The sequence below is a fragment of the Hevea brasiliensis genome, chromosome 8 (assembly GCF_030052815.1).
Source record: "Hevea brasiliensis isolate MT/VB/25A 57/8 chromosome 8, ASM3005281v1, whole genome shotgun sequence".
NCBI classification, from domain to species: domain Eukaryota; kingdom Viridiplantae; phylum Streptophyta; class Magnoliopsida; order Malpighiales; family Euphorbiaceae; genus Hevea; species Hevea brasiliensis.
In genome coordinates, this window is record NC_079500.1 from 100,272,642 (window position 1) to 100,299,160 (window position 26,519).

At 35.7% G+C, this 26,519-nt stretch overlaps 2 protein-coding genes across 2 annotated transcripts; both read right to left on the minus strand.

Moving 5' to 3' along the window:
- Window positions 1-2,431: 2,431 nt before the first annotated feature.
- Window positions 2,432-4,161, minus strand: LOC110671496 (uncharacterized). Its single transcript, XM_058150852.1, has 2 exons — window positions 3,122-4,161; window positions 2,432-3,035 (listed from the first exon to the last, which is right to left on the minus strand). Exons 1-2 carry the CDS (start codon window positions 4,159-4,161, stop codon window positions 2,432-2,434), a joined length of 1,644 nt encoding a protein of 547 aa, XP_058006835.1.
- Window positions 4,162-6,278: 2,117 nt separating this feature from the next.
- Window positions 6,279-18,186, minus strand: LOC110635955 (spindle assembly checkpoint component MAD1-like). The gene is made up of 3 exons (XM_058150853.1): window positions 16,615-18,186; window positions 6,669-6,996; window positions 6,279-6,328 (listed from the first exon to the last, which is right to left on the minus strand). The coding sequence occupies exons 1-3, from the start codon at window positions 18,184-18,186 to the stop codon at window positions 6,279-6,281; spliced, it is 1,950 nt and encodes a 649-aa protein (XP_058006836.1).
- Window positions 18,187-26,519: the final 8,333 nt, after the last annotated feature.

Consider the following 26,519-nt stretch of genomic DNA (forward strand, 5'->3'; position numbering starts at 1 on the left):
CCGGAAACAAAAACCACACAACAGAGCAAACTACCACTTCCTATAAGCAGATCCTCTTCAAAAACGCCCTCACCAAGATTAGAGCCACGGTTTGGAACCAAACTCACAAAAACCAAAACTTTACAGACTGAACCAAGGAGGGGAAGGGACCTAAAAACCCAGCCGGAGAACAACACACCTTGCATGGGAGGGACACCAGACTAGGAAGCTCGACTCCAAGAGAATTGCTAAAAGAAAATTTGAAAGAGAATCTCTCTAGAGTTCTAGAGAGATAAACCTTGAATATTTAGCTGCATTTAATTTTTGCTTACTTATTATTGTATTACTCAGTTTATTTATTTTCAAAAACTTTATATTTTCAAAGTATATTATAAAATTTTGTTAATATTAAAATTTTTAATTAATTATGTTAAATACAATTTAAATTGTTATCCCAAAGAAAGTGACCAAGAAGGGGATGAATTGGACACTTTAGACAATTTTTCAGCCCTTGCTCTAGACTTAATGAAAAATTGAGGCTTTGCACTTCTATGTATGTGTATAACTCTGTTCCTAGGATGTAATTTAAGTAATCAATCAAGTTATGCACAAATACTAGTTCATACACAAAATAATTACTTGATATCAAGTGTATTTTCTTACATAAAATTCAGAGTTTGCAATATTAGCTCAATAAACAAATTCTCAACACATTCAATATATAATCAGAAAATCAAAGTGCTAAAATTAAAGAGTTAAGGGAAGAAGAGAATCAAACACAATGTTTATAGTGGTTCGGCTCTCTTAGCCTATATCCACTCTTCCCAAAGTCCCACTTTGAGAGTCACTCCACTATTTGATCTTTTCAACTGGCAAGATTCAAAGCCTTTACAATATCAGCAAGCTTCTCGAGTGCTTGAGGACCTTTACAACGTCTTTGCTTCCCACAAAAGACCACAAGCTTCACAAGGTACTTAAAAACCTCCCACAAGCTTCACAAGGTGCTTGAAAACCTTACACAAGTGTGTCCTCACACTTACACAACCTTAAATAGGTTTTGGTGTAGAAGAAATCACTCTCAATAACTCTCAGATACAGAATTTAATGCCAGAAGATTGAGAGAGAAAATTTGCCACTCAAGCTCAAGAGTAATTGAATGAAAGCTTTAAAAACCACAATAAATTCACTATGAATAAGAGCACTTTCATTAGTTAGAATTGTAGTAAATGATGCCTTTTATAGGTGTTTTTCATTGCCAAAAACGTCTGCTGGAGAGTGTGTCTAACGGCTCCTTAATTTTCAAAAAACTAGCCGTTATTACTTAGAAAGTCGTGCAGCAGAGTTGAGTCAGGTCAGATCATAAAAATAGTTAACTAAAATTTTCACCAGTTAACTAGTTTTGTAAGACACAGAATTTTAGACATCAAAACTAGTTAACTAATTTTCGCAACGGGTTAACTAATTTCGCTACTGCCTGACTTAAAAATTGAAATTTTGAGTTTTTGAAGAAAGGTTGTAAAAATTATTTTGACCATTCAAAAACCTTAGAAATGATATAAAAACACTTTCTAAACTCTTAAATCTAAAAACAAAATTGATTTTAGGTCTCAAATGGCATAAATTCTCCAATCTTGTACAATGGACCTAAGAACTTAATTTCTATCCTATTTCTTCATGGACTTTGATTCGTCTTGTGTTATACAAGATGATAAACTCCTTTTATATCAGTCATGTCAATAGAATAGTCCTTCCATCAGTGTCATTGCATATCATGACCTATAGAATTACTTCAAATACTTATGCACAAAGGGTTAATGTATATTTCATTAAGTTTTGTTATCATCAAAATCAAGCTCATTATAGCTTACAGGGCCTACAATCTCCCCCTTTTTTATGATGTCAAAACTTAATGAATCTATGAAGATCATAAAAATTCAATTGTATAACTATCTACATATGTCATGTATGCAAGAACTTGCTTTTAGACAAGCTCCCCCTATATGTGTGCACACAATCATTCAAAATGCAAGAATGTTGCGAAGCTACAAAATAGCTTCCCCTAAATCTGATATTCAAAGCATTTTGAAGATAATAACATGTTAAGCAATTTCCAAGATTAATTCATCCAAGATCAATTCAATCATCATACATAAGATATATCAACCATAAGTCAATCATAAAGGATCATCATCATAACTTCAATAATTTTCCAAAATAAGTCCAAACTATCTACATCAGAATATGAACCATATAACTACTGAACAAAATTAGTTAACTAAAAATGTACCCAGTTAACTAAAAACATTCTGTCAGTTAAAATATTTTCCTATCTTCTCCTGATTTCCCCTCCTTTTTGACATCAACAAAAGGATAGGCTTTCTCCTATTTTCTCCCCTGTTTAAAAAACAAAAAGACACAACTTTGAAAGTCATAAAGCATATTTCAAAAAATCTCAATATTTTTCTTTGCTGCTAAGAATTCTGCCACTTCTCCTAAGGTGAGTGGGATTAACAAGTTTGGCTTGTTGCTTCTTCTTTGGGGGTTCTTTTTCAGGTATGGGTACTTGGATTTTTGGAGGAATGGGTAGAACTAATTTTCTGGCTTGTGTTTTGGTTCTTCTAGGTCCGTATTGCATGGGTAAAGAGATGGTTGATTCAGGTACTGGTTGAGAGGCAGTAGGAACAATGTTTGGTTGTTCAGAGGATGGTTCTTGTGACTGCTCTTCCTTCTCCTCTTCTTGTCTTGAACCATTTCTGCCTTCACTTTTTCCATTGTCACTGCTGCTGTTGCTTGTAGTATGAGATGAGGAGGATTCTCTTGATGTCTCTTTGTCTGGTTCTTGTTCTGCTTCTGATGCCTCTTCTGCAGATTTTTCCTTCTCATCATTTTTCTCTACTTCTTCAACCTCAGCTAGCTTACTTTCTTCTTGTACCTTTTCAGCAGCTTCTACATGCTCCTCTTCTTCTTCTTCCACTTCAGAAATTTTTACTCCACTTGGTCCAAAGACCTTTGCATTGCTAGGACCAGTGATTACCTCAATGGGTAGCTTCCAAAATCTCCAAACTTTTCAAAAGATTCACCAAACAGCATTTGAGCCATCTTCTTCATGAACCACTCTTGTCTATCCAATCTATTAATTAACATATCCATCTTTGCATTGTGTTCAGCCATAATTCCCTTCTGCAATTCATGAGATTTTTCTAAAATACTCAAGGTCAGTCCACTCATTTCTTTTATTTCCTTCATCATGTCCAGATTTGCTTTACTGATTTTCACAAAATCTGACATTTTCAGCTTCATTTTCTCTTTCTTCTTAGAGCTTTCCCCTTCGTCTATCTTAGAACTCCTTTCTTTCAACTTGCTTAGTGGGATGTCCGATTCTGTTTCAGAATCTGATTCTGATTCAGATTCAATCTCAATCTCAGTCTCTTCTTCCTGCTTTTTGTCTTCTTTCTTACTTCTTTTCCTACCATCATCAGCCTTGAATATCTCCTTAATGGGGATAGGATTGCTAAACTTCTTTTCTTTGCTCAAATCAACTCCTATAGCTTGAAATGTAAGAGTCAAAGGCATAGCATATGGCAACCTACTATGCTTACTAGACTTAGCAATCACTTTAAAAATCAAAAATGGCAAATTAAATCTGATTTTGTTAACCAAGTGCCACATAATGCATAAATCAAGGCTATTTGCATATGAGTGACTACCACTTCTAGGATTGAGCAAATATCGAATGAAGGATTGTAGAATCCTAAAATTTTGAGGCACTAAACTGATGTTGGTCATTTCATTTTCAGGTGTACCCTCCAAAAAAATTGATAATTGAAATGCCTTCTCATCGTATCCTTCAAGCTTCCTAGAATCTTTGAAGGTTCCAATCCTATTTCCATCATTTGGTAGGTTTAAAACAGAGGCTAAGAATTCAACATCAACAATCTGACTTTTCTTCTTAACTCTCACACTAAAACTTTCTCCTTTAACAACTTCTTTCATACTTCCATAAAATTCTTGAATCAAATAAGGATAATAATATTCATTCAACTCATAAAATTCCATCCAGCCTTGAAAAGTAAATAATTCTTCAAATTCATAAGGCAAGTCAGAAAATGAATCCCATATAATGTACCTTGGCTCGAAAATATTTTGTTGCACAAAAGGTTTCGAAGTAGGGGCCTTCTCCATTTTCTTCTTTTTCTTAGAAGGCTCTGACCCAGCAATACCCTTTCCCTTTCTTTTTCTTGCTCATTCTGCCACTGTCTCTGTTTCGTCATTACTATTCTCAACTTCAGTTCCTTCTTCTCTCTCCTTTTTCAGAACTGGCAGCAGCTTTAATGGCATCACCCATGAATTTTCGAGGTTTGGTAGTCACTTGTTTTACCCTTACCATCGATCCTTGAAAAATTTCAGTGAGAAGTAGCGGCTTAAGGAAGAACAGGATTTTACCGTTTAGGGATTTTGAGAAAGAAAATTGGGGATTTCTGGTTTTGAGAGAAATTTGGGGCTTCTAAGAGAGTGGAGAATCAACTTACAGCAGAGAAATGAGGGAGTTTTAGATTGATTGAAGTGATATGCAGCAGTTACACAAAAAAATTTTCAAAATTTGAAATTATGTACAGTTTTTCATAGAGAACCGGGAATTCCTTTTTGCCAAAACCCAATTTTACCCTTTAAAGACATAAAATGAGCATAACTGTGCTCAGGGGTAAATTTGTCAAAAAAGATTACAAAGAGAGCGAAAATACCCATTAGAAATAAAGTAATTTTAAATCAGGCGCGTTTTGTCAAATGTACACAGAGGCAAAATTAGTTAACTAATTTTGAAACCCAGTTGGCTAAATATTATACAGGTACAAAACTAGACAACTGCAGTGAGAAAGTAGTTAACTAAAAACACATGTACGCAGAATATAGTACTAACGACATATTTAACCAATTTATGCACCAAATTCACATTAAATGCAATAAATATCATTCAATAGCTTCACTCATGCCAAGTTCTCTTCTAATTCTACAAAAGTTTTCCTCATTTAGTGGTTTTGTAAAAATATCTGCAAGTTGTTATTCTGTAGGAACAAACTCTAACTTAATGTCACCGTTTTGAACATGATCTCTAATAAAGTGATGTCTAATTTCTATGTGCTTTGATCTAGAGTGTTGGACTGGATTTTTAGTTAGGTTGATGGCACTAGTATTATCACACCTTATAGGAACATGATCAACCTTTATACCAAAATCTTCTAATTGTTGCTTCATCCATAGAATTTGAGCAACACAACTTCCTGTAGCAATGTATTCTGCTTCAGCAGTAGAAAGAGCTACAGAAGTTTGTTTCTTACTATGCCAAGACACTAAGGCATGACCTAGGAATTGGCAAGTACCCGAAGTACTCTTTCTATCCAATCTACTTCCAGCAAAGTCAGAATCACTATATCCAACTAGATCAAATGTGTCGCATTTAGGATACCATAAACCAATTGAGTGTGTGCCAATGAGGTATTTGAAAATTCTTTGAACAGCAATTAGATGGGATTCCTTAGGACATGATTGAAATCGAGCACACAAACACACACAAAAATGAATGTCAGGTCTAGATGCAGTTAAATATAAAAGTGAGCCAATCATGCCTCTAAATAGCTTTTGATCAACATCTTTACCTTTTTCATCCTTTTCCAACTTGATGGTGGAGCTCATAGGAGTTCCAATACTCTTCAAATCATCCATCTTGAATTTTTTTAGCATATCTTTGATGTACTTGGATTGATTAATGAAGATGCCACCATTGAGTTGCTTAATTTGTAGTCCAAGGAAAAAGGTAAGTTCACCCATCATGCTCATCTCAAATTCATTTTGCATCATCTTAGAGAAGCTTTTGCATAGAGAAGCATTAGTAGCACCAAAAATAATGTCATCAACATAAATTTGAACGATAAGCATATCATGTTTATGTGTTTTTGTGAAGAGTGTGTTGTCTACTTTTCCTCTTTGAAAACCATTATCTAAAAGAAACTTACTAAGCCTCTCATACCAAGCTCTAGGGGCTTGCTTCAATCCATATAAAGCCTTAGTGAGTTTATAAACATGATTAGGAAATTCATAGTTTTCAAAACCTGGTGGTTGTTCAACATAAACTTCTTCATCAATATAACCATTCAAGAACGCACTCTTAACATCCATTTGATAGAGCATAAAATTTTTATAACATGCAAATGCACATAACATTCTAATGGCTTCAATTCTAGCAACCGGAGCAAAAGTCTCATCAAAATCAATACCTTCCTCTTGATTATATCCTTGAGCTACTAATCTAGCCTTATTTCTAATGACATGTCCTTTATCATCCATTTTGTTCCTAAAAACCCACTTGGTACCAATGATAGAATGATTTCTAGGTCTAGGAACAAGTTTCCATACTTTATTTCTCTCAAATTGATTGAGTTCTTCTTGCATAGCAAGAATCCAACTCTCATCACTTTGAGCTTCATTATAAGACTTTGGTTCAAGTTGAGAAACAAATGCAACGTTACCAAAGTATTTTCGAAGTTGAGCTCTTGTCATCATCTTTTGTGAAGCGCTATCAATTATGTCCTCCTTTGGATGATTTCTATGATATCTCCATTCTTGAGGTAGGTCATCATGATGCGGTTCATCAATTTGGAGTTCTTCAATATTGGGCAATACTTCTTGATCACCTTCTTGATCTTTCTCATTAGCATCTTTATTATCAACATCATTCCCAATTGCACTTTGGGGCTCAATAGGTTGACTTTGTTGCTTTTGAGTCTCATCCTTTTTTCTTCCAAAAATTTTACCTAGTTCATCATCATCACAAACAATCTTTCTTTCCAAGAAGTTGTTAGTTTCATCAAATATAACATGAATGGTTTCCTCAACTAACAAAGTTCTCCTATTAAAGACTCTATAAGCTTTGCTATGCATTGAATATCCTAGAAAAATACCTTCATCTGATTTTACATCAAACTTTTTGAGGTTATCTTTCTTATTGTTCAAAATATAACACTTACAACCAAATGCACGAAAGTAAGAAATGTTAGGCTTCCTCCCTTTCCATAATTCATAAGAGGTTTTCTTTAAGATTGGCCTAATCATTGCTCTATTCAAGATATAGCAAGCAGTGTTTATGGCTTCTGCCCAAAAATATTTTGGAAGACTATGTTCACTAAGCATTGTTCTTGCCATTTCTTGTAAAGTTCTATTTTTCCTCTCTACAACTCCATTTTGTTGTGGGGTTCTAGGAGCTGAAAAGTTATGAAAAATGCCATTGTTTGAACAAAATTCATCAAAAGATTGGTTTTCAAAGTCTCTCCCATGATCACTTCTAATGGAGGAAATGGGTAAGCCTTTTTCACTTTGTACTTTCTTACAAAAAGATATAAATACACTAAAAGTTTCATCCTTATGTGCAAGAAAATATGTCCATGTATACCTAGTGTAATCATCTACTATGACCAAAGTATACGCTTTACCACCAAGACTAATAGGTGTAATAGGACCAAACAAATCAAGATGTAATAACTCAAGAGATTTAGATGTTGAAACAACATTCTTTGATTTGAAAGAAACTTTGGTTTGTTTCCCAAGAGAACAAGGTTTACAAACATGATCTTTTTCAAAGTTAATTTTTGGCAAACCTTTAACAAGGTCATATCTTAAAAGTTTTGAAATCACATGCATACTAGCATGACCAAGTCTTCTATGCCACAACCAACTATCTTCTTCAAGAGATACAAGACATCTTTCATTTCCATTTTCAATAATATTCAAATCAAGCAAATATACATTTTCACTTCTAGGTGCAATGAATAATGTATGATCATTATGCAAACTTCTAATCTCACAATGTGTAGAATTAAAAATAACTTTGTAACCTTTATCACATAGTTGACTTACATTAAGAAGATTGAATTTCAAACCTTCAACTAATGCGACATCCTTTATGCTTGGATTTTTCCCAATAGTGTAACAGCCTGATCCTTCTCCAGTTAGTATTGTCCGCTTTGGCCCATGGGCCTCACGGATTTGTCCCTTGGGAGGTTTCATTCCCAAAAGCGCGCTGACCAGGTGAGGAAGGCTCCTACATATATGGCCCAAATCTTTTCTTCCCGTTTCCGATGTGGGACACGAAGTTTCCACCCCAGTGCGTAGCTGGTTGAACAAGCACGTCCCAACCCCATCTCTGGGTCATGACAAGCCCACCAACTTCCGCTTGGTGCGTCCTTGCACCACACACCATACTAGAGGGAGACCAGCTCTGATACCAAATTGTAACAGCCCGATCCTTCTCCAGTTAGTATATAGGACCCCAGTAGATAGAGTTAGAAATGATGAGCAGTTTAGGAGAGACAGGTAGTGCAAGAGAGGGTCTGGACACAGTGGGTCAGCGTAGGCCTTCTGAGAGCAAGAGACCTAGGGGGTCTCAGGGTTAGATTCAGAGTAGAGAACAGAGGCAGAGGTTCCGATTTGCCCCGAGGAGAGGAGGTCAAATGAGTGTATCAATTAACAATTCTGTGGGTCCTATAGCACGGAGATCAATCCCTATGCCAGTTTGTACACATTATAGGAAGAACCACAGAGGAAAGTGTAGATTACTAACGGGTGGATGTTTCAGATGTGGGTCCATAGAACATTTTTTTTGAGAGATTGCCCATGGAGGAGTGCTCCACAGCTCCACCACAGACTCAGAAGTCTGCCCCGACAGTACAGAGGGGTAGAAGACCGATGAGACCAGAGGTAGCTGGTACATCACAAAGAGCTTCTAAGACTATAGAACACCACGAGGCTGAACCACTAACTTATAAACCCAGCATCTCTCCCGTGTTTTGCCGATGTGGGATTTGCCTAGGGTGTTACAATCCACCCCCCTTATGGGACTCAGCGTCCTCGCTGAGGTTTGCCCCACCATCGCTCAAGGTTGCACGCGGAGCGGCTCTGATACCACAAATGTAATGGCCCGGCCCACTAGTGATATTGTCCGCTCTGGGCCGAAACCCTCACGGTTTTAAAACGCGTCACTAGGAGTTACGAACCGCCAACTTATAAACCCAGCATCTCTCCCGTGTTTTGCCGATGTGGGATTTGCCTAGGGTGTTACAATCCACCCCCCTTATGGGACTCAGCGTCCTCGCTGAGGTTTGCCCCACCATCGTTCAAGGTTGCACGCGGAGCCGCTCTGATACCACTAAATGTGACGCCCCTTACCCGTCTACAGTATAGCCGAGTAAGAAGTGCCACATTCGGTGCCGGAGCACCCTATCTTGTTTTATCATATCTATTGTAAATTTTAATGTCCTTTAAATCAGGTAATTTACGTGTAGAAATTTTTTTTTTTTTTATATCTTATTTCTGTGGAGACCCGGACAGAGCCTCCCTTATTTTATTAGCATCTGATGGGTTCCACTAATCACCTGTTAACATGTCCATATTCATTTCACAAATGTCCTATTAATATGAAATTAATGGTACTAATGAACAGTACTAAAAAATAGTAACAGTGAATAGTGCTAAATTAATTAAAAATGTTTAATTGCCCATAGTATACCTAGACTTATTTATTTAGTTTGGATAAATTGGTATACCAATTAGGAACTATAGATAGCAGTTCTTCTTTCATCTCATATACAGCCTCCTTCTCATTTCCATCTATTATCTTTAACACGATCCTTTTCGGTTGATAATCTACAATCACCTGGTGATCTAAAGGGTTGGTGACAAGTATGTCATCTTCTGACCCATCTATCGGTATCCTCTTTCAACAGGAGGTACAATGCATATATAGGGGTGAACATAGTTAGGGTCTATCAATACATACTTAAAGGTATTATAATTAGGAAATGTACCTCTGATAACATCTACCGGATTTGGCTCCTCTCGAGCCATAGCATACACGCGGGATGCTACTTCAGCCTCGTGGTGTTCTATAGTCTTAGAAGCTCTTTGTGATGTACCAGCTACCTCTGGTCTCATCGGTCTTCTACCCCTCTGTACTGTCGGGGCAGACTTCTGAGTCTGTGGTGGAGCTGTGGGAGCACTCCTCCATGGGCAATCTCTCAAAAAAAAATGTTCTATGGACACACATCTGAAACATCCACCCGTTAGTAATCTACACTTTCCTCTGTGGTTCTTCCTATAATGTGTACAAACTGGCATAGGGATTGATCTCCGTGCTATAGGACCCACAGAATTGTCAATTGATACACTCATTTGACCTCCTCTCCTCGGGGCAAATCGGAACCTCTGCCTCTGTTCTCTACTCTGAATCTAACCCTGAGACCCCCTGGGTCTCTTGCTCTCTATGCGACTCTGATTTGGGTGACTAGGTCCAGACCCTCTCTTGCACTACCTGTCTCTCTTAAACTGCTCATCATTTCTAACTCTATCTACTGGGGTCCTATATACTAGCTGGGGAGGTGGTGGCATAGCTCCAGTGACCTGACGGAGCAATTGAGTCATTTGCTCTAGGAAGGCCTGTTGTGTCCTTACTAAAGTACCCAACGATAGTTCTGCTCTACTGCTACTACGCCCCTGATTAAACGCAGGTGCAGGTACATGACTCTCTACTTCCTCCTCTATCGGTCTTGGAGGTCCGTGCTCTGAAGGATCAGATGTCATCGATCCTATAGAACAGACAAAGAACAGATCTGCATTAGTGTCACCTCGACTCTATCTAAAGGCCCATGCATGTGATGCAACTATTTCTTTCTATCTATCTAGGTCTAGGACCGCTTAAACCTCTGCTCTGATACTACTAAATGTGACGCCCCTCACCCGTCTACAGTGTAGCCGAGCGATGAGTGCCACATTCGGTGCCGGAGCACCCTATCTTGTCTTGTCATGTCTAATGTAAATTTTAATGTCCTTTAAATCAGGTAATTTACGTGTAGAATTTTTTTTTTTTTTTAACCAGTTCTGTACTCATCTTCTTTCATCTCATATACAGCCTCCTTCTCATTTCCATCTACTATATTTAACACGATCCTTTTCGGTTGATAATCTACAATCACCTGGTGACCTAAAGGGTTGGTGACAAGTATGTCATCTTCTGACCCATCTATCGGTATCATCTTTCAACAGGAGGTACAATGCATATATAGGGGTGAACATAGTTAGGGTCTATCAATACATACTTAAAGGTATTATAATTAGGAAATGTACCTCTGATAACATCTACCGGATTTAGCTCCTCTCGAGCCATAGCATACACGCGGGATGCTACTTCAGCCTCGTGGTGTTCTATAGTCTTAGAAGCTCTTTGTGATGTACCAGCTACCTCTGGTCTCATCAGTCTTCTACCCCTCTGTACTGTCGGGGCAGACTTCTGAGTCTGTGGTGGAGCTGTGGGAGCACTCCTCCATGGGCAATCTCTCAAAAAAAAAAATGTTCTATGGACCCACATCTGAAACATCCACCCATTAGTAATCTACACTTTCCTCTGTGGTTCTTCCTATAATGTGTACAAACTAGCATAGGGATTGATCTCCGTGCTATAGGACCCACAGAATTGTCAATTGATACACTCATTTGACCTCCTCTCCTAGGGGCAAATCGGAACCTCTGCCTCTGTTCTCTACTCTGAATCTAACCCTGAGACCCCCTAGGTCTCTTGCTCTCTGTAGCAGCTACGCTGGACTGACCAGGTCCAGACCCTCTCTTGCACTACCTGTCTCTCCTAAACTGCTCATCATTTCTAACTCTATCTACTGGGGTCCTATATACTAACTGGAGAAGGATCGGGTTGTTACAATTTGGTATCAGAGCCTGGTTTCCCTCTAGTATGGTGTGTGGTGCGAGGACGCACCAAGCGGAAGTTGGTGGGCTTGTCACGACCCAGGGATGGGGTTGGGACGTGCTTATTCAACCAGCTACGCACTGGGGTGGAAACTTCGTGTCCCACATCGGAAATGGGAAGAAAAGATTTGGGCCATATATGTGGGAGCCTTCCTCACCTGGTCAACGCGCTTTTGGGAATGAAACCTCCCAAGGGACAAATCCGTGAGGCCCATGGGCCAAAGCGGACAATACTAACTGGAGAAGGATCGGGCTGTTATAAGCACGATCCTTCTCCAGTTAGTATTGTCCGCTTTGGCCCATGGGCCTCATGGATTTGTCCCTTGGGAGGTTTCATTCCCAAAAGCGCGCTGACCAGGTGAGGAAGGCTCCCACATATATGGCCCAAATCTTTCTTCCCATTTCCGATGTGGGACACGGTTTCCACCCGATGCGTGGCTGAACAAGCACGTCCCAACCCCATCCCCGGTTGTGACAAGCCCACCAACTGGTGCGTCTGCACACCACACTAGAGGGAGACCGACCTGATACCAAATTGTAACAGCCCGATCCTTCTCCAGTTAGTATTGTCCGCTTTGGCCCATGGGCCTCACGGATTTGTCCCTTGGGAGGTTTCATTCCCAAAAGCGCGCTGACCAGGTGAGGAAGGCTCCCACATATATGGCCAAATCTTTTCTTCCCATTTCCGATGTGGGACACGAAGTTTCCACCCCAGTGCGTAGCTGGTTGAACAAGCACGTCCCAACCCCATCCCTGGGTCGTGACAAATAGAGCCACTTCCAATGATGTAAGCTTTGCCTTTGTCACCAAATCTCACATGTCCACCACTTTTCAAGGTAAGGTTTGACAATTTTTCTTTGTCTCCAGTCATGTGTCTTGAACAAGCGCTATCAACATACCATTGTTCACACTCTTGCTTGCTTCTAAGACATACCTGAAATTTATTGACTATTTCTTAGGCACCCAAGCAAGTTTGGGTCCTTGAGGGTTAGAGACATTAGGAATTGTTCCTTTAGGCACCCATATTGTCACACCTTACCCCTCTGTAAGGCATAACATGATCCCGTAGAATACCTAATGAACTACCGAACTTCATCTACCGATAACTCATTAAGTACCCTACAAAGGATTTTAAAACAATTTTCTTATTTTTGACAAGTGGTGAGCATTGTCTAATAAGTACTTAAAACATTTAGTTAAATTAAAACTAGTTAATATTTTTGGCCCATTTTATTTTTACGCAAATTTTATAAAAATTTTGACAGAGTTTCCTCTGTATTTTGAGAAACCAGTTCTTCAAATACCTGAAATAAAAGCACTTCCAATAATTTTCTAACCACTGCTTCAAATTCATACTCAATCTCAACCAATTTTTCAAAATTCACAAGTTCAATAATTCTCAAAATACTGTCAATCAATATCATTCATATTTCATTAAAAACAAAACAATTTATACACATCCTTACAAATTTATATCAAAAGAAACACAAACTAAACTTTATTACAAACTTCATACAAATTTGTGTACAAGCTGCTCAAGACCCATTTTTACTTGTCCATACATTTATGTGCAATATATACATCAAAAGAAGTATTTACAGTTAGGGTATAAATTATACCCGAAGACTTCAAGCTGATGACTTCACACACCTCAGAAGCTCAGTCTACTGCTCCTCTAGTCTCTGTATCTGCGACAGCAATAAAAGCTATCGCTGAGTACTAGGACTCAGTGGTGCACAATATACTAAAATAATCTTTATGCAAAACTTAAAGCACATTCATTCAAAAATTTGGCTAAACATGAAAATTAAATACAATCATGCATTGTGAGATTTTACATGTAAACCCAGTTCATTTCAAAGTATCAAACACATTTCATAAAACCCACAGTTAGATCATGCCATTCGAAACAAATAGAATCTCAATAGCCAGAGGCTAAGAGAAATCACATGAATCTCAATAGCCAGAGGCTAAAGAGAAATCATATCACAAGGCTAGCTAGCTCAAATATATGGATATCCATTCACATCCTCTTCTACTGGCACACCTCAACACTTCTCCAGAGAAGGAATCAAAATTCGAAACTAATTACCCCCACTAGTCGTGCTAGAGGGGTGTTCAAATATATGGTCATGACACTGTAGTTTCAAAACTTATCTTAACAATTTGCTAAACATTGTCTTTTCAAATATACATAATAACTTTCAACAATTTAGATCAAACATCATAAGAATGCCATAATCCCATATTTCAAATTATTCAAAACGATATGCAAAAGATGATTATAAAAGTATATGTTGTGCACAAACCTCAAACGAGTCGCCTGTTGGCCTTGACTCGACTCCTCGGGTTCTGTCCCGATATTCTTTTCCACTGAAACACGAAATTTTCCAATGTTTCAGTACTAAAACTTAAAATAAATCCAAAATAAACTTAACTTCACATTTACCTAGCTCTAACGTGTTAAATTCGACGTTCTCGAAATTTTGTGTTTCGGGTTACTATTCACTGCACTATTCAAGTCAAATTATTGACTTTCTAAGGCTTAATAGGTATGGGAACTCCAACTTCACCCACATACCACATTTTGGTCACCAAACTTGTTGGTTTTGGTCATTTGTTTAAAGCTTAGGTCATTTTGGCAAAATTGCCAATTTTCGGTTTTGGTTCTCCGAAGTTGCACTATTCCATTGGTCGATCTACTGTTGGAATTTAACAAAACTTCCTTCATAGAAAATGTTCCTTATTGTCTTAAGTGTATTCTCATTTTTGGATCACCTCAATCGGAGTTTTGTAGCTCAAGTTATGGCCAAAATAAGTTTACTGTTCACGTGCACTGTTCATGCTGCACTTTTGGGTTCTGGCAGATTTTGATCCAACTTTGGTCAGTAATTTGATTAAGTTAAGTTCATAATTTGGTCTCACTTTCTTCATATGAAATGTTCTACTATGTCTTAGGTTTCCATCGGTTCAAGAATCGCCTAAATCTGAGTTTTCTAGAGAGAGTTATAACCATTCAAACATTACTGCTCAAATGCAAATTCTGGAAATCTCAGTACAGTAAATTTCACTTTGCTCAATGATTTGATTAGGTTAATGGCATAATTTGGATTGGTGTCCTTCATGAAAGTTTTAGATCTATATCTCCTCTAACCCCTGGCCAAATTTCAGGTCAATTTGACCAGTCTAACTCGAGTTATGACCAAATGAACAGTTACTGTTCATTTGGTCAGTTTGGTGCAGTGGCAGCCTGCTATCATTTCACTTTGGTCAATTGTTTCACCAAGTTTTGGTCAGTTTTTGGCTATAGTTCCTTAATGAAAATTGTGCTCTTTTATGTCTATTTTCATCTCCAATTGGTGGCATATCAATTGGGCTTGTAAAATTTGAGTTTTGGTCCTTCAAAGTGGGTTTGGTCATGCTGCCAGCAGCATGACCATTTGACCTACGAATTTAGTTTAGTTTCCTATCATTCCCACACAAGTTATTTGGTCATAATTGACCATTATTTCACTTCACAATAGGTCCAACATGCCATTTATGCATTTCTCCAAAAATTTGCCTCAAAACCCTAACATTCAAACCCTAGCTCTTCCATCTCATGCATTTAATCACAACTAGTGCACTTAACCTTAACCATTCAACTAATCAAAGCTTTTAAACTCATTCTAATGCATCAAATTCATGTAAATCATACTCCTCTCAAGCTGCCCGAATTTCAGTTTGGTCCTTCTCCCTTGTTTGTTTCATTTAATCAAGTTCTAAGCTCACTTTCAACCACTAATTATGCATTTAAAATGGAAAGTAAGGAGTTTAATATACTAACCTTGCTTGGAGGATTTTTAGGCTCCCCTTTCTTCAAGTCTTTCTTCTTTTTTTTACTCTCTAATGCTCTCTCAACATGTAAGGAGAAATTTTTGTGTGGGGACTTTGTGAATTTATAGATTAAGGTAGGGAAATTCAAGCTTTTATTCCCTTAACAATGGTGAAATATGGTGAAGGAGTGGGAAGAGAGGAATGGGACGGCAAAAGGGAAGAAAGAAGACCAAAATTGATTTTTTTTTTCATTTCTTTTCTTTATTTATTTTAGTGTATGGGAGACCACAAAAAGTCCAATTAAATAATTCACTTAATTAATTTGTTTATGACATCATTCATGATGTCATCAACTTTGACTTTTCCATCTTCTTTCTCTTTTTTTTTTTCTATTTATTTTTTTTTTCTATTAGTTCTTTAATTTAATTCTCGATTCCGAAATTTTCTTTTCTCCGATTTTATTTGACAGTTAGGTCAGGAGTCAGCTCTCGGGGTCAATTGACCAAATTGCCCCTCGCCGGTTCATCCCGGTTTGCAAATAATCCAATATTTCTTAGGCTCACGACCTAATTATTTGACTGGCTTAACAGTTCTTTTTCGTGATTTTCTCTTTTCCACTGTGTTCATAAAGGTCCTAAGGACCGCAGCGTCACTTTTTACGGTTCGAAATTTGAGTTTAAAACGACTTCGAGGAGGTCACTTATCGCTGTGACTCTCGGCTCGTTTAACCTCTTATGTTCTGTTTTTCTTGTTTATACTTAACTAATTAAACATTACTAATTATTTATGTTTTTGGCTTCTCAAGTTGTCTTAAGTATGGTTCTAATCCCCTTAATTGTCCGGACCGACACCGGTCACCGGAACAGTGAAATATACTATGCTATGCAAACGGGGTGTTACACATATCCTTTTTACTTTTGAGGAACCTTTCCTTATGGGACAATGACTAACCATATGACCATTTTGGTTACAATAAAAACAAATGACATTTGATAATGAATGAGATGAAGCTTTTACAAAGAAATTTTTGTATTTTCCATAGTGCATGAATCCATCATAACCAAGACCAGATTTTTGATTTGATAATCTTTGAGAACCAAGTAATGTATCAAGAATTTGTGTGCCATTTGTGAATTTAGCTAAATCATTTGTCAAAGATTCCACCTTAGTTTCTAAAATCTTGTTTTTCTCAATGAGTTTTTTACAAGCAATTTTTGAATCTTCTAATTCCTTATTCAGCTCATCAAACAAGAGCATTTGATTTTTATAAAACTTATTTTCTTGTACAATAATGCTCATAGAATCATTTTCAGCTCTTAAGGAAGCAATTTCTTTGTTTAAAGCAGAACATTTTTTCTTATAAACTTTGTATTCTTCATATAATTTGGCAAATGCATCTTCATAATCCTCAATACTAAGAGAGTCAGAATTATTTACCTCAGTGTTGATTTCTCTTTGTTGGGAACTTTCTGGTTTATCCTCTTCTAGAGCCATGAGGCAAATGTGTGCAACCTCCTTGTCACTAGAGTTATCACTTGAGGAATCATCACTATCCATCCAGCCAGCAACTAAGGCTTTCTTGCTCTTGTCCTTTGAATTCTTCCTTTTCAGTTTAGGACAATTTGGCTTGATGTGACCAGGTTTGTTGCATTCAAAGCATTTAATCTCACTTTGATCCTTACTTGTTTCACCTTTGGGAGAATACTTCTTTAGGAATTTCTTATATTTCGAACCTCCCTTTTTGAATGCTTTCTTGAATCTTCTTGTAATCATGGCAAGATCATCTTTATCACTTGAGCTATTGGAGCTGTCACTTGAGGCAGCCTTAAAAGCTATAGTTTTCCTTAATTCATCCTCTTGGCTTGACTTTAAGGCAATTCCTCTCTTTTTTTTTTCATCATCTACATTGCTCTTGCTCTTGTCATAAAGCATTTCATGAGCAATAAGAGAACCAATAAGCTCATCATAAGTGAATTTGGAGAAATCTTTGGTGTCAAAGATCACTGTAACTTTTGTTTCCCATGATTTAGGTAGTGACCTCAAGACTTTCTTGACTAACTCTTCTTTAGTGAATTCTTTTTCAAGAGCTTTGAGAACATTCACCAAATCAATAAATCTTGTGCTCATTTCTGAAATGGTTTCTCCAGGTTTCATCTCAAATAGTTCATATTCCCGAACAAGCCTATTTGCTTTTGATTCCTTCACTTGATTAGTCCCTTCATATGTGACTTCAAGTTTATCCCACACTTCTTTTGTAGATGTACAACCTGAAATACGATTATACTCAGTTGCATCAAGTGCACAATGAAGAATGTTTAAAGCTTTAGCATTTAAAGAAACTTTCTTCCAATCAAGTTCATTATATTCATCTTCTACTTTTTCTCTATAACCATCAGCATGCAATTTTAATAGAATTTCAGGACCTTTAACAATTCTTTGCCATGCTTCAATATCAACAGATTGAATAAAGTTTCTCATCCTCACTTTCCAAAAAGAATAATTAGAACCATTAAACAAAGGTAGTCTAGTGATAGAGTGTCCTTCAGCTAAAGGTGCAGGGATACCAGCTATGTTAGATGTGCCAGCCATTATAGGATCTCTCTAAGGTGTTTAAACCTCAAGCAAGAGAGACAAGCTCTGATACCAATTTGTTGTCCCAAAGAAAGTGACCAAAAGGGGGTGAATTGGACACTTTAGACAATTTTTCAGCCCTTGCTCTAGACTTAATGAAAAATTGAGGCTTTGCACTTCTATGTATGTGTATAAGTCTGTTCCTAGGATGTAATTTAAGTAATCAATCAAGTTATGCACAAATACTAATTCATACACAAAATAATTATTTGATATCAAGTGTATTTTCTCACATAAAATTCAGAGTTTGCAATATTATCTCAATAAACAAATTCTCAACACATTCAATATATAATCAGAAAATCAAAGTGCTGAAAATTAAAGAGTTAAGGGAAAAAGAGAATCAAACACAATGTTTATAGTGGTTCGGCTCTCTTAGCCTACATCCACTCTTCCCAAAGTCCCACTTTGAGAGTCACTCCACTATTTGATCTTTTCAACTGGCAAGATTCAAAGCCTTTACAATATCAGCAAGCTTCCCAGGTGCTTGAGGACCTTTACAACGTCTTTGCTTCCCACAAAAGACCACAAGCGTCACAAGGTGCTTGAAAACCTCCCACAAGCTTCACAAGGTGCTTGAAAACCTTACACAAGTGTGTCTTCACACTTACACAACCTTAAATAGGTTTTGGTGTAGAAGAAATCACTCTCAATAACTCTCAGATACATAATTTAATGCTAAAAGATTGAGAGAAAAGATTTGCCACTCAAGCTCAAGAGTAATTGAATGAAAGCTTTAAAAACCACAATAAATTTACTATGAATAAGAGCACTTTCATTAGTTAGAACTGTAGTAAATGATGCCTTTTATAGGTGTTTTTCATTGCCAAAAACGTCTACTGGAGAGTGTGTCTAACGGCTCTTTAATTTTCAAAAAACTAGCCGTTATTACTTAGAAAGTCGTGCAGCAGAGTTGAGTCAGGTCAGATCATAAAAATAGTGAACTAAAATTTTCACTAGTTAACTAGTTTTGTAAGACAGAATTTTAGACATCAAAACTAGTTAACTAATTTTCGCAACGGGTTAACTAATTTTGCTACTGCCTGACTTAAAAATTGAAATTTTGAGTTTTTGAAAAAAGGTTGTAAAAATTATTTTGACCATTCAAAAACCTTAGAAATGATATAAAAACACTTTCTAAACTCTTAAATCTAAAAACAAAATTGATTTTAGGTCTCAAATGACATAAATTCTCCAATCTTGTACAATGGACCTAAGAACTTAATTTCTATCCTATTTCTTCATGGACTTTGATTCGTCTTGTATTATACAAGATGATAAACTCCTTTTATATCAGCCATGTCAATAGAACAGTCCTTCCATAAGTGTCTTTGCATATCATGACCTATAGAATTACTTCAAATACTTATGCACAAAGGGTTAATGTATATTTCATTAAGTTTTGTTATCATCAAAATCAAGCTCATTATAGCTTACATGGCCTACATAAATTTATATTAAAATTTAATTTAATTTGAATTAATTCTTTAGTTTAATTTTATTTTGGATTATTTGCGTTGAGTGAACTTTCTCTTGAGATATTTTGTGAGTTATAATTTTGTCGTATTGGAAGGTCTTCCATCCAGATTGATGGGTGATGGCTGCAATGCTCAGCTGACTGGCAATTTAAAATAGCATATTTCATTTAAAAATAAATATAATAAAAATAATTCATTACAACCATTAAATTTTAGTTTTAAATTAATTAAATCGATTAAATAAATTTTTTTATTATTCAGTTTTATTTGAAATTAAATCATATCAAATCCAAAATAATTCATTAACAAAATCAAAATATAGAAGTTAATTCTCGAGTTTTAAAATATATAAATACTTTGATTTGGTTTTTATACGTTTTTTTGAGTTAATTTTTATCTAAGTATATTGAAATTAATTTTTTTTATTTCAAATAAATTAAAGAGTTAATAAATGCAGGGCCAAACACAAACATTACACACACACATTGTGATTAGGCAGCAGGCAACAGGCGATGAGGCCATAGCCACGTGCATTAAGAAATATATTTTTATTTTTATTGGGCTCAAGAAATTTTTATTTTTTTACGTTGAATAAATTTATATTTTTATTTTTATTTTACTTAAAATTGACATAGATTTTGTGTAGTATACATCTTATAGTTATTATCATGAGTACATATTAAGCTGATTAGATAAAAAAAAAATTCTAATTTTTTTAAAGTATTTATAATTAATGTTAAAATTTTAAATTGTGTGTAATATAACTAAATATTGGTTAGCTATCATAATTATAGTTAAAGAATTAAATTAAATTTGAGGAAATTAATGATAAATTATGATATAGTTTTTGAAATTTTATTTGGTTAACAAAATAATTCATTGATTTAAATATTATATTTAAATATTTTTTATTTATTATATAAAATATATTTTATTTATTATATAAAATATATTTTATATTTATTTTTAATTTAATTTTTTATTAAATTTATTTTTATTGATTAAAATATATTTTAATATAATAACAATATGAAAATTACATAATAATAAAGTAATCACAAAATAATAACATTATAAAATGTTTTTTCAATTATTAACTATGCAAATAATCACATTATAATAAAACAACCATTAAAATTATAAATTAAACATATGCCATACAATCAATTATCAAGACCATCCACAATTCTTTTAAATAAAAATAACAATTAATCTTTCTAAAATTATAATAATTATACAATAAAAATGTGTTGTCAAGTAGATCAACATTATTTTAATTATGTATCCATTTTAATTAAATTTTTATAAATTTAATAATTAAAATTAAAATTTTAAATTAAGTTTTATTATTAAAAAATATTTAAATATAAAGTTTAAATCAATGGACTACTTTATTAATTAAATAAAATTTTAAAGACTATATTATAATTTATCATCAATTTCTCAGATTTAATTTATTCTCTTTGATTATAATTATGATAACTAATTAAGATTCTGTTATAATATGTACAATTTAAAATTTTAATTACAATCACGAATACCCTAAGTTTTTTTTTTCTAAGAAACCACATATTAATGGATTTGGTAATTAAAACTACTAGCTCTCTAAATGCCCAAAAACAAAAACTACTAGCTATATTTCAAATTTCCTTAAAATTCATATTATTGTATAGCACCTCATTTTACAAAAATAGAAAAAAAAATATTTAGTTCTAACTATAAATAATAATAATAATATCCTTATGAATTATACATATAACTTTTGATTTTACATCATATTATGCAAATTGAGATTAATTATAAAATAATTAAAAATTACTTTCTTTTTATAAAAGCAATGGTAATTTTTATAAAATATTCGGCTACAAAAGTTACGCCTCTTCAAATATGGAATGAGAAAATTCTAACCACAAATAATAATTGAACATTGCGAGTACTGATTCATGCTTAGATCTTGTTCACCTAAACTACGCCACGTGAATGCAGAGCACATCAATTATGCTCATTCGGTAATCATAATGTCTGATTGAAAACATGGAATTTTATGATGGGAATGGCTCAGCTCAATGGGAAATAGATAGGCCGAGATCAATTTACAAGGAGCGTGTGGGTTCAGGAATTTAATTCTATGCAAATCGGATAAGTGGATCCCAAATTCTTTTTCAACAGGTCCAGTTATTAAGCAGGGTCATGACTGCAATATTCAAAGGATGTCGCAGTTAATCAATCCGGCAACTCATTCCTGGAAATTTCAAACTCTGAAAGAGAAATTTTCTGAGGAAGACGTTCCAAATATCATGGCTGTTAAAATAATTACAGCAATTAGCATGATTATAGGAGATTTGTGTAGCATAATTATAGCAATTAGCATGATTATAGGAGATTGTGTTAGTATAATTACAGCAATTATTATTCTCGTCTAAATTAGCTCATATTCTCATGTATAAATAGATGTAATATCTCTGTAAATAAGACACAGACAAATACATAATCATTTCCTTCATTACTTGTATTCTTTCTTCTAACATGGTATCAGAGCTGTAAAGCTTTTATTTCTAGTTTCTGGGGTCTCTCTTCTCTCTCTACAACCTGTTCTGGTTCATTCTTTCATTCCTATTATTATACCATTTTTTTTTCCTCCTCATCTTGTTATCAATGGAGAAATCTGATATTTCAAAACCTATTGCAATAGTTCTGACTGGTTCTAACTATAATTTTTGGGTTCAAGGAATAAAAAATTTTTTGATAGGTCGCAAACTTTGGCGTATTGTTACCGGAGATATCACTACGCCGACAAGAGAGAATGATGAAACTGATGCAAAATTTACTGACCATCTTGAGGATTGGGATAGTAAAAATCATCAGATCATCACCTGGTTTCGCAATACTTCTGTCTCATCCATCCACATCCAATTTGCTAATTATGACTCTGTAAAAGAAATCTGGGATTTTTTGGCTAATCGATATCAGACCAATGGAGTTGCCCACTATTATCAGTTGTGGACTACTCTTCATAATCTGAAACAAGAAGCAGGTCAATCTGTGAATGATTTTCTTGCCAAGGTCCAACCCATTTGGAATCAAATATCTCAGGCCAAAATCAGTGAAGATCATCTTCATCTCATTCAAGTTCTAATGGCTCTTCGATCAGAATATGAGGCCGTTCGAGCGTCCCTGCTACATCAAAATCCACTCCCATCATTAGATACTGCTATCCAAGAAATTATTTTTGAAGAGACTCGTCTCAGTTTGGATAAAACTCCTCAATTTGAAACTGCTCTTGCAACTACTCGATCTTCACATCAGAAATTTAGCAATCAACTCTGTAAGAATTGTAATCAAATTGGTCATGCTTTTGCATATTGTCCTACTATAGAATGCAAATATTGTCATGGTTACGGTCATATTCTTGAACATTGTCCCACACGTCCTCCAAGACCAAAAGGAGGGCATTCTAAATTCAAGAATGTCTCAAAGCCTGGATCTTCCTCTGTCACTACTGTTGCTGCTACTGAGGGTTCTACTGCCATCACCATGAGTGATCTTAAGGCACTATTCAAACAGGTTATCTCTTCTAATTCTCTTGCTGCCATGTCTGCCACTCTGGGTAATTCTTATTGGCTTTTTGACTCTGCATGTTGTAATCATATGACCACCAATCTTAAATTCTTGTCTTTCTGCAAAACTTGTATTTTCCTTACCACCAATCCATACTACAAATGGTACTAAAATGAACATCAAACATACTGGTCATGTGTCTACCTCAAATCTTCATCTCCCTAACACCTATTATATCCCTAATTTGGCACTCAATCTTATTTCTGTTGGTCAGTTGTGTGAAAAAGGATTAAATGTTATTTTTTTCCCATGGTGTCCAGGTACAGGATCCACAAACGGGACAGATTCTTGGGGAGGGTCGCAGAGTGGGTCGATTATTTAAGCTTGCATCTTTACATCTTCCTCAGAGATTTGTGTCTGCAGCTACAATCCCTAATTCCTCTATTCACCAATGGCATCTTCGTCTTGGTCATGCTTCTGCCAGTAAAATTCAACCTTTAATTTCTCGTGGATTATTAGGATTTACTAAGTTTGAGTCATTTAATTATTTAAATTGTCAGCTTGCAAAACAACCTGCATTATCTTTTTCTCATACTAATACTCCTTCAGACAATCCTTTTGGTTTAATTCATTCTGACATTTGGGGTCCTTCTCCTATTTCTTCAATAAATAATTTTCGTTATTTTGTGACATTTATTGATGATTATTCTCGGTTTACTTGGATATATTTTTTGAAACATCGATCTGAGTTATCACAAATTTACATCACATTTGCAAAAATGATTAAAACTCAGTTCTCTTGTGACATTAAAATTCTCCAAACAGATAATGCCATGGAATATCGAGATTCTTCTTTACTTCAATTTCTTAGTCAACAAGGCACCATTGTTTAACTTTCTTTTCCTCACACCTCTCAACAGAATGGGCGAGCCGAACGCAAGCATCGCCATATTCTTGATTTTGTACGTACTCTTTTTCTTTCTGCCTCATTTCCAGAAAAATTTTGGGGAGAAGCAGCTCTTCATGCTGTTTATATTATTAACCGTCTTCCTACCTTTGTTCTTCATAATTTATCTCCTTTTGAAAAGTTGTTTGGACAACCTCCTGACTATTCCATCCTTAAACCTTTTGGATGTGTTTCTTTTGTTCTTTTACAACCTCATGAACATACCAAATTAGAACCCCATGCTCGTTTATGTTGTTTTCTTGGTTATGGCATTGAACACAAAGGGTATCATTGTTGGGATCCTGTTTCTAATAAGTTACGCATCTCTCATCATGTTACCTTTTGGGACAATACTATGTTCTCTTCTCTTTCCAAATTTCATCACTCTATCAATACTGACTCTCTATTTTTCACTGACTCCTCCAAAGAGCTGTTTCCAAGTCCTAATCCAGGTGATTGTGATGTGCTCAATATTAGCCCAACTACACCTACCCCTGTTGAATCTGCACCAGTTGTTAATCCAGTACCTGTGCCTACATCTTCTCCTAGCACTACTCTTCGTCGTTCTACCCGGGTAAGAGAAACTCCTCATTATCTTTCTGATTTTCACTGTTACTCTACTATTGCAACCCTTCATGAGCCTCGTTCTTATCGTGAGGCAAGTACTGACCCTCTTTGGCAGCAAGCTATGACTGATGAACTTCAGGCTTTAGAGAAAACTCATACTTGGGATTTAGTTGATCTTCCACCAAACAAGACCCCTATTGGTTGCAAATGGATTTACAAAATCAAGACCCATTCTGATGGAACTATTGAATGCTACAAAGCTCGCTTAGTAGCCAAAGGGTACACTCAAGAGTATGGTATCGACTATGAAGAAACTTTTGCTCCAGTGGCCCGATTAACATCTATTCACAGTCTCTTAGCTATTGCTGCAGTTCGTAAATGGAAACTTTTTCAGATGGATGTCAAAAATGCTTTTCTTCATGGTGATTTAACAGAAGAGGTTTATATGCATCCTCCTCCTGGTTATCATTCTCCTCATAAGGTTTGCAAACTTCGGCGAGCCTTATATGGATTAAAACAAGCTCCCAGGGCCTGGTTTGCCAAATTTAGTTCCACTCTTGCTCAACTTGGTTTTCTCTCTAGTCCACATGATTCTGCATTATTCACTCGCCGAACTGACAGTGGTATTGTTCTTCTGTTGCTTTATGTTGATGATATGATAATAACAGGAGATGATTCATCTGGTATTTCAGAGTTACAACATTATCTCAATCAGTATTTTGAAATGAAAGACCTGGGTTCTCTCAGCTATTTTTTCGATTTTGAAGTTTCTCAAAATTCTGATGGCTATTATCTATCTCAAGCCAAGTATGCATCCGACTTACTTTCTCGAGCAGGCATCACTGATAGCAAAACAGTATCAACCCATTGGAGCTCAATTGCAAACTTACACCTATTGATGGCACTCCTCTTGATGATCCTACTTTATATCGACAGCTTATCGGGAGTCTTGTTTATCTCACAGTTACTCAACCTGATATTTCTTATGCTGTTCATCTGGTCAGCCAGTTTATGTCTGCTCCTCGCTCAACTCATTTCTCTGCAGTACTTCGAATCCTTCGTTATATCAAATGCACTCTTTTTCATGGTTTGCACTTTTTCGCTACCTCCTCCCTAGTATTATCCAGCTACTCTGATGTTGATTGGGCTGGTGATCTGACAAATAGTAGCTCTATAACTGTTTATTGTTTCTTCTTGGGTAATTCTTTTATCTCTTGGCGTAGCAAAAAGCAAACTGTTGTTGCACGTTCTAGCACAGAATCTAAATATCGTGCTCTTGCTGATGCTATATCTGAATTACTTTGGTTACAGTGGTTATTAACTGATTTGGGTGTCACTCATTCTTCTGCCACAATGCTTCATTGCGATAATAGAACTGCCATACAGATTTCTCATAATAATGTATTTCATGAGCGTACCAAACACATCAAAATTGATTGTCATTTTGTACATCATCATGTTGCTCATGGCACCATATGTTTGTTTCAAGTCTCCTCTGTCAGCCAAACCGCTGATATATTCACCAAAACGCATCCTTCTGCTCACTTTTAGGATCTCTTAAGCAAACTCAAGTTGGCACCTGTGCTACCACCTTGAGTTTGAGGGGGGTGTTAACATAATTATAGCAATTAGCATGATTATAGGAGATTTGTGTAGTATAATTACAGCAATCATTATTCTTGTCTAAATTAGCTCATATTCTCTTCTATAAATAGATGTAATATCTCTGTAAATAGGACACA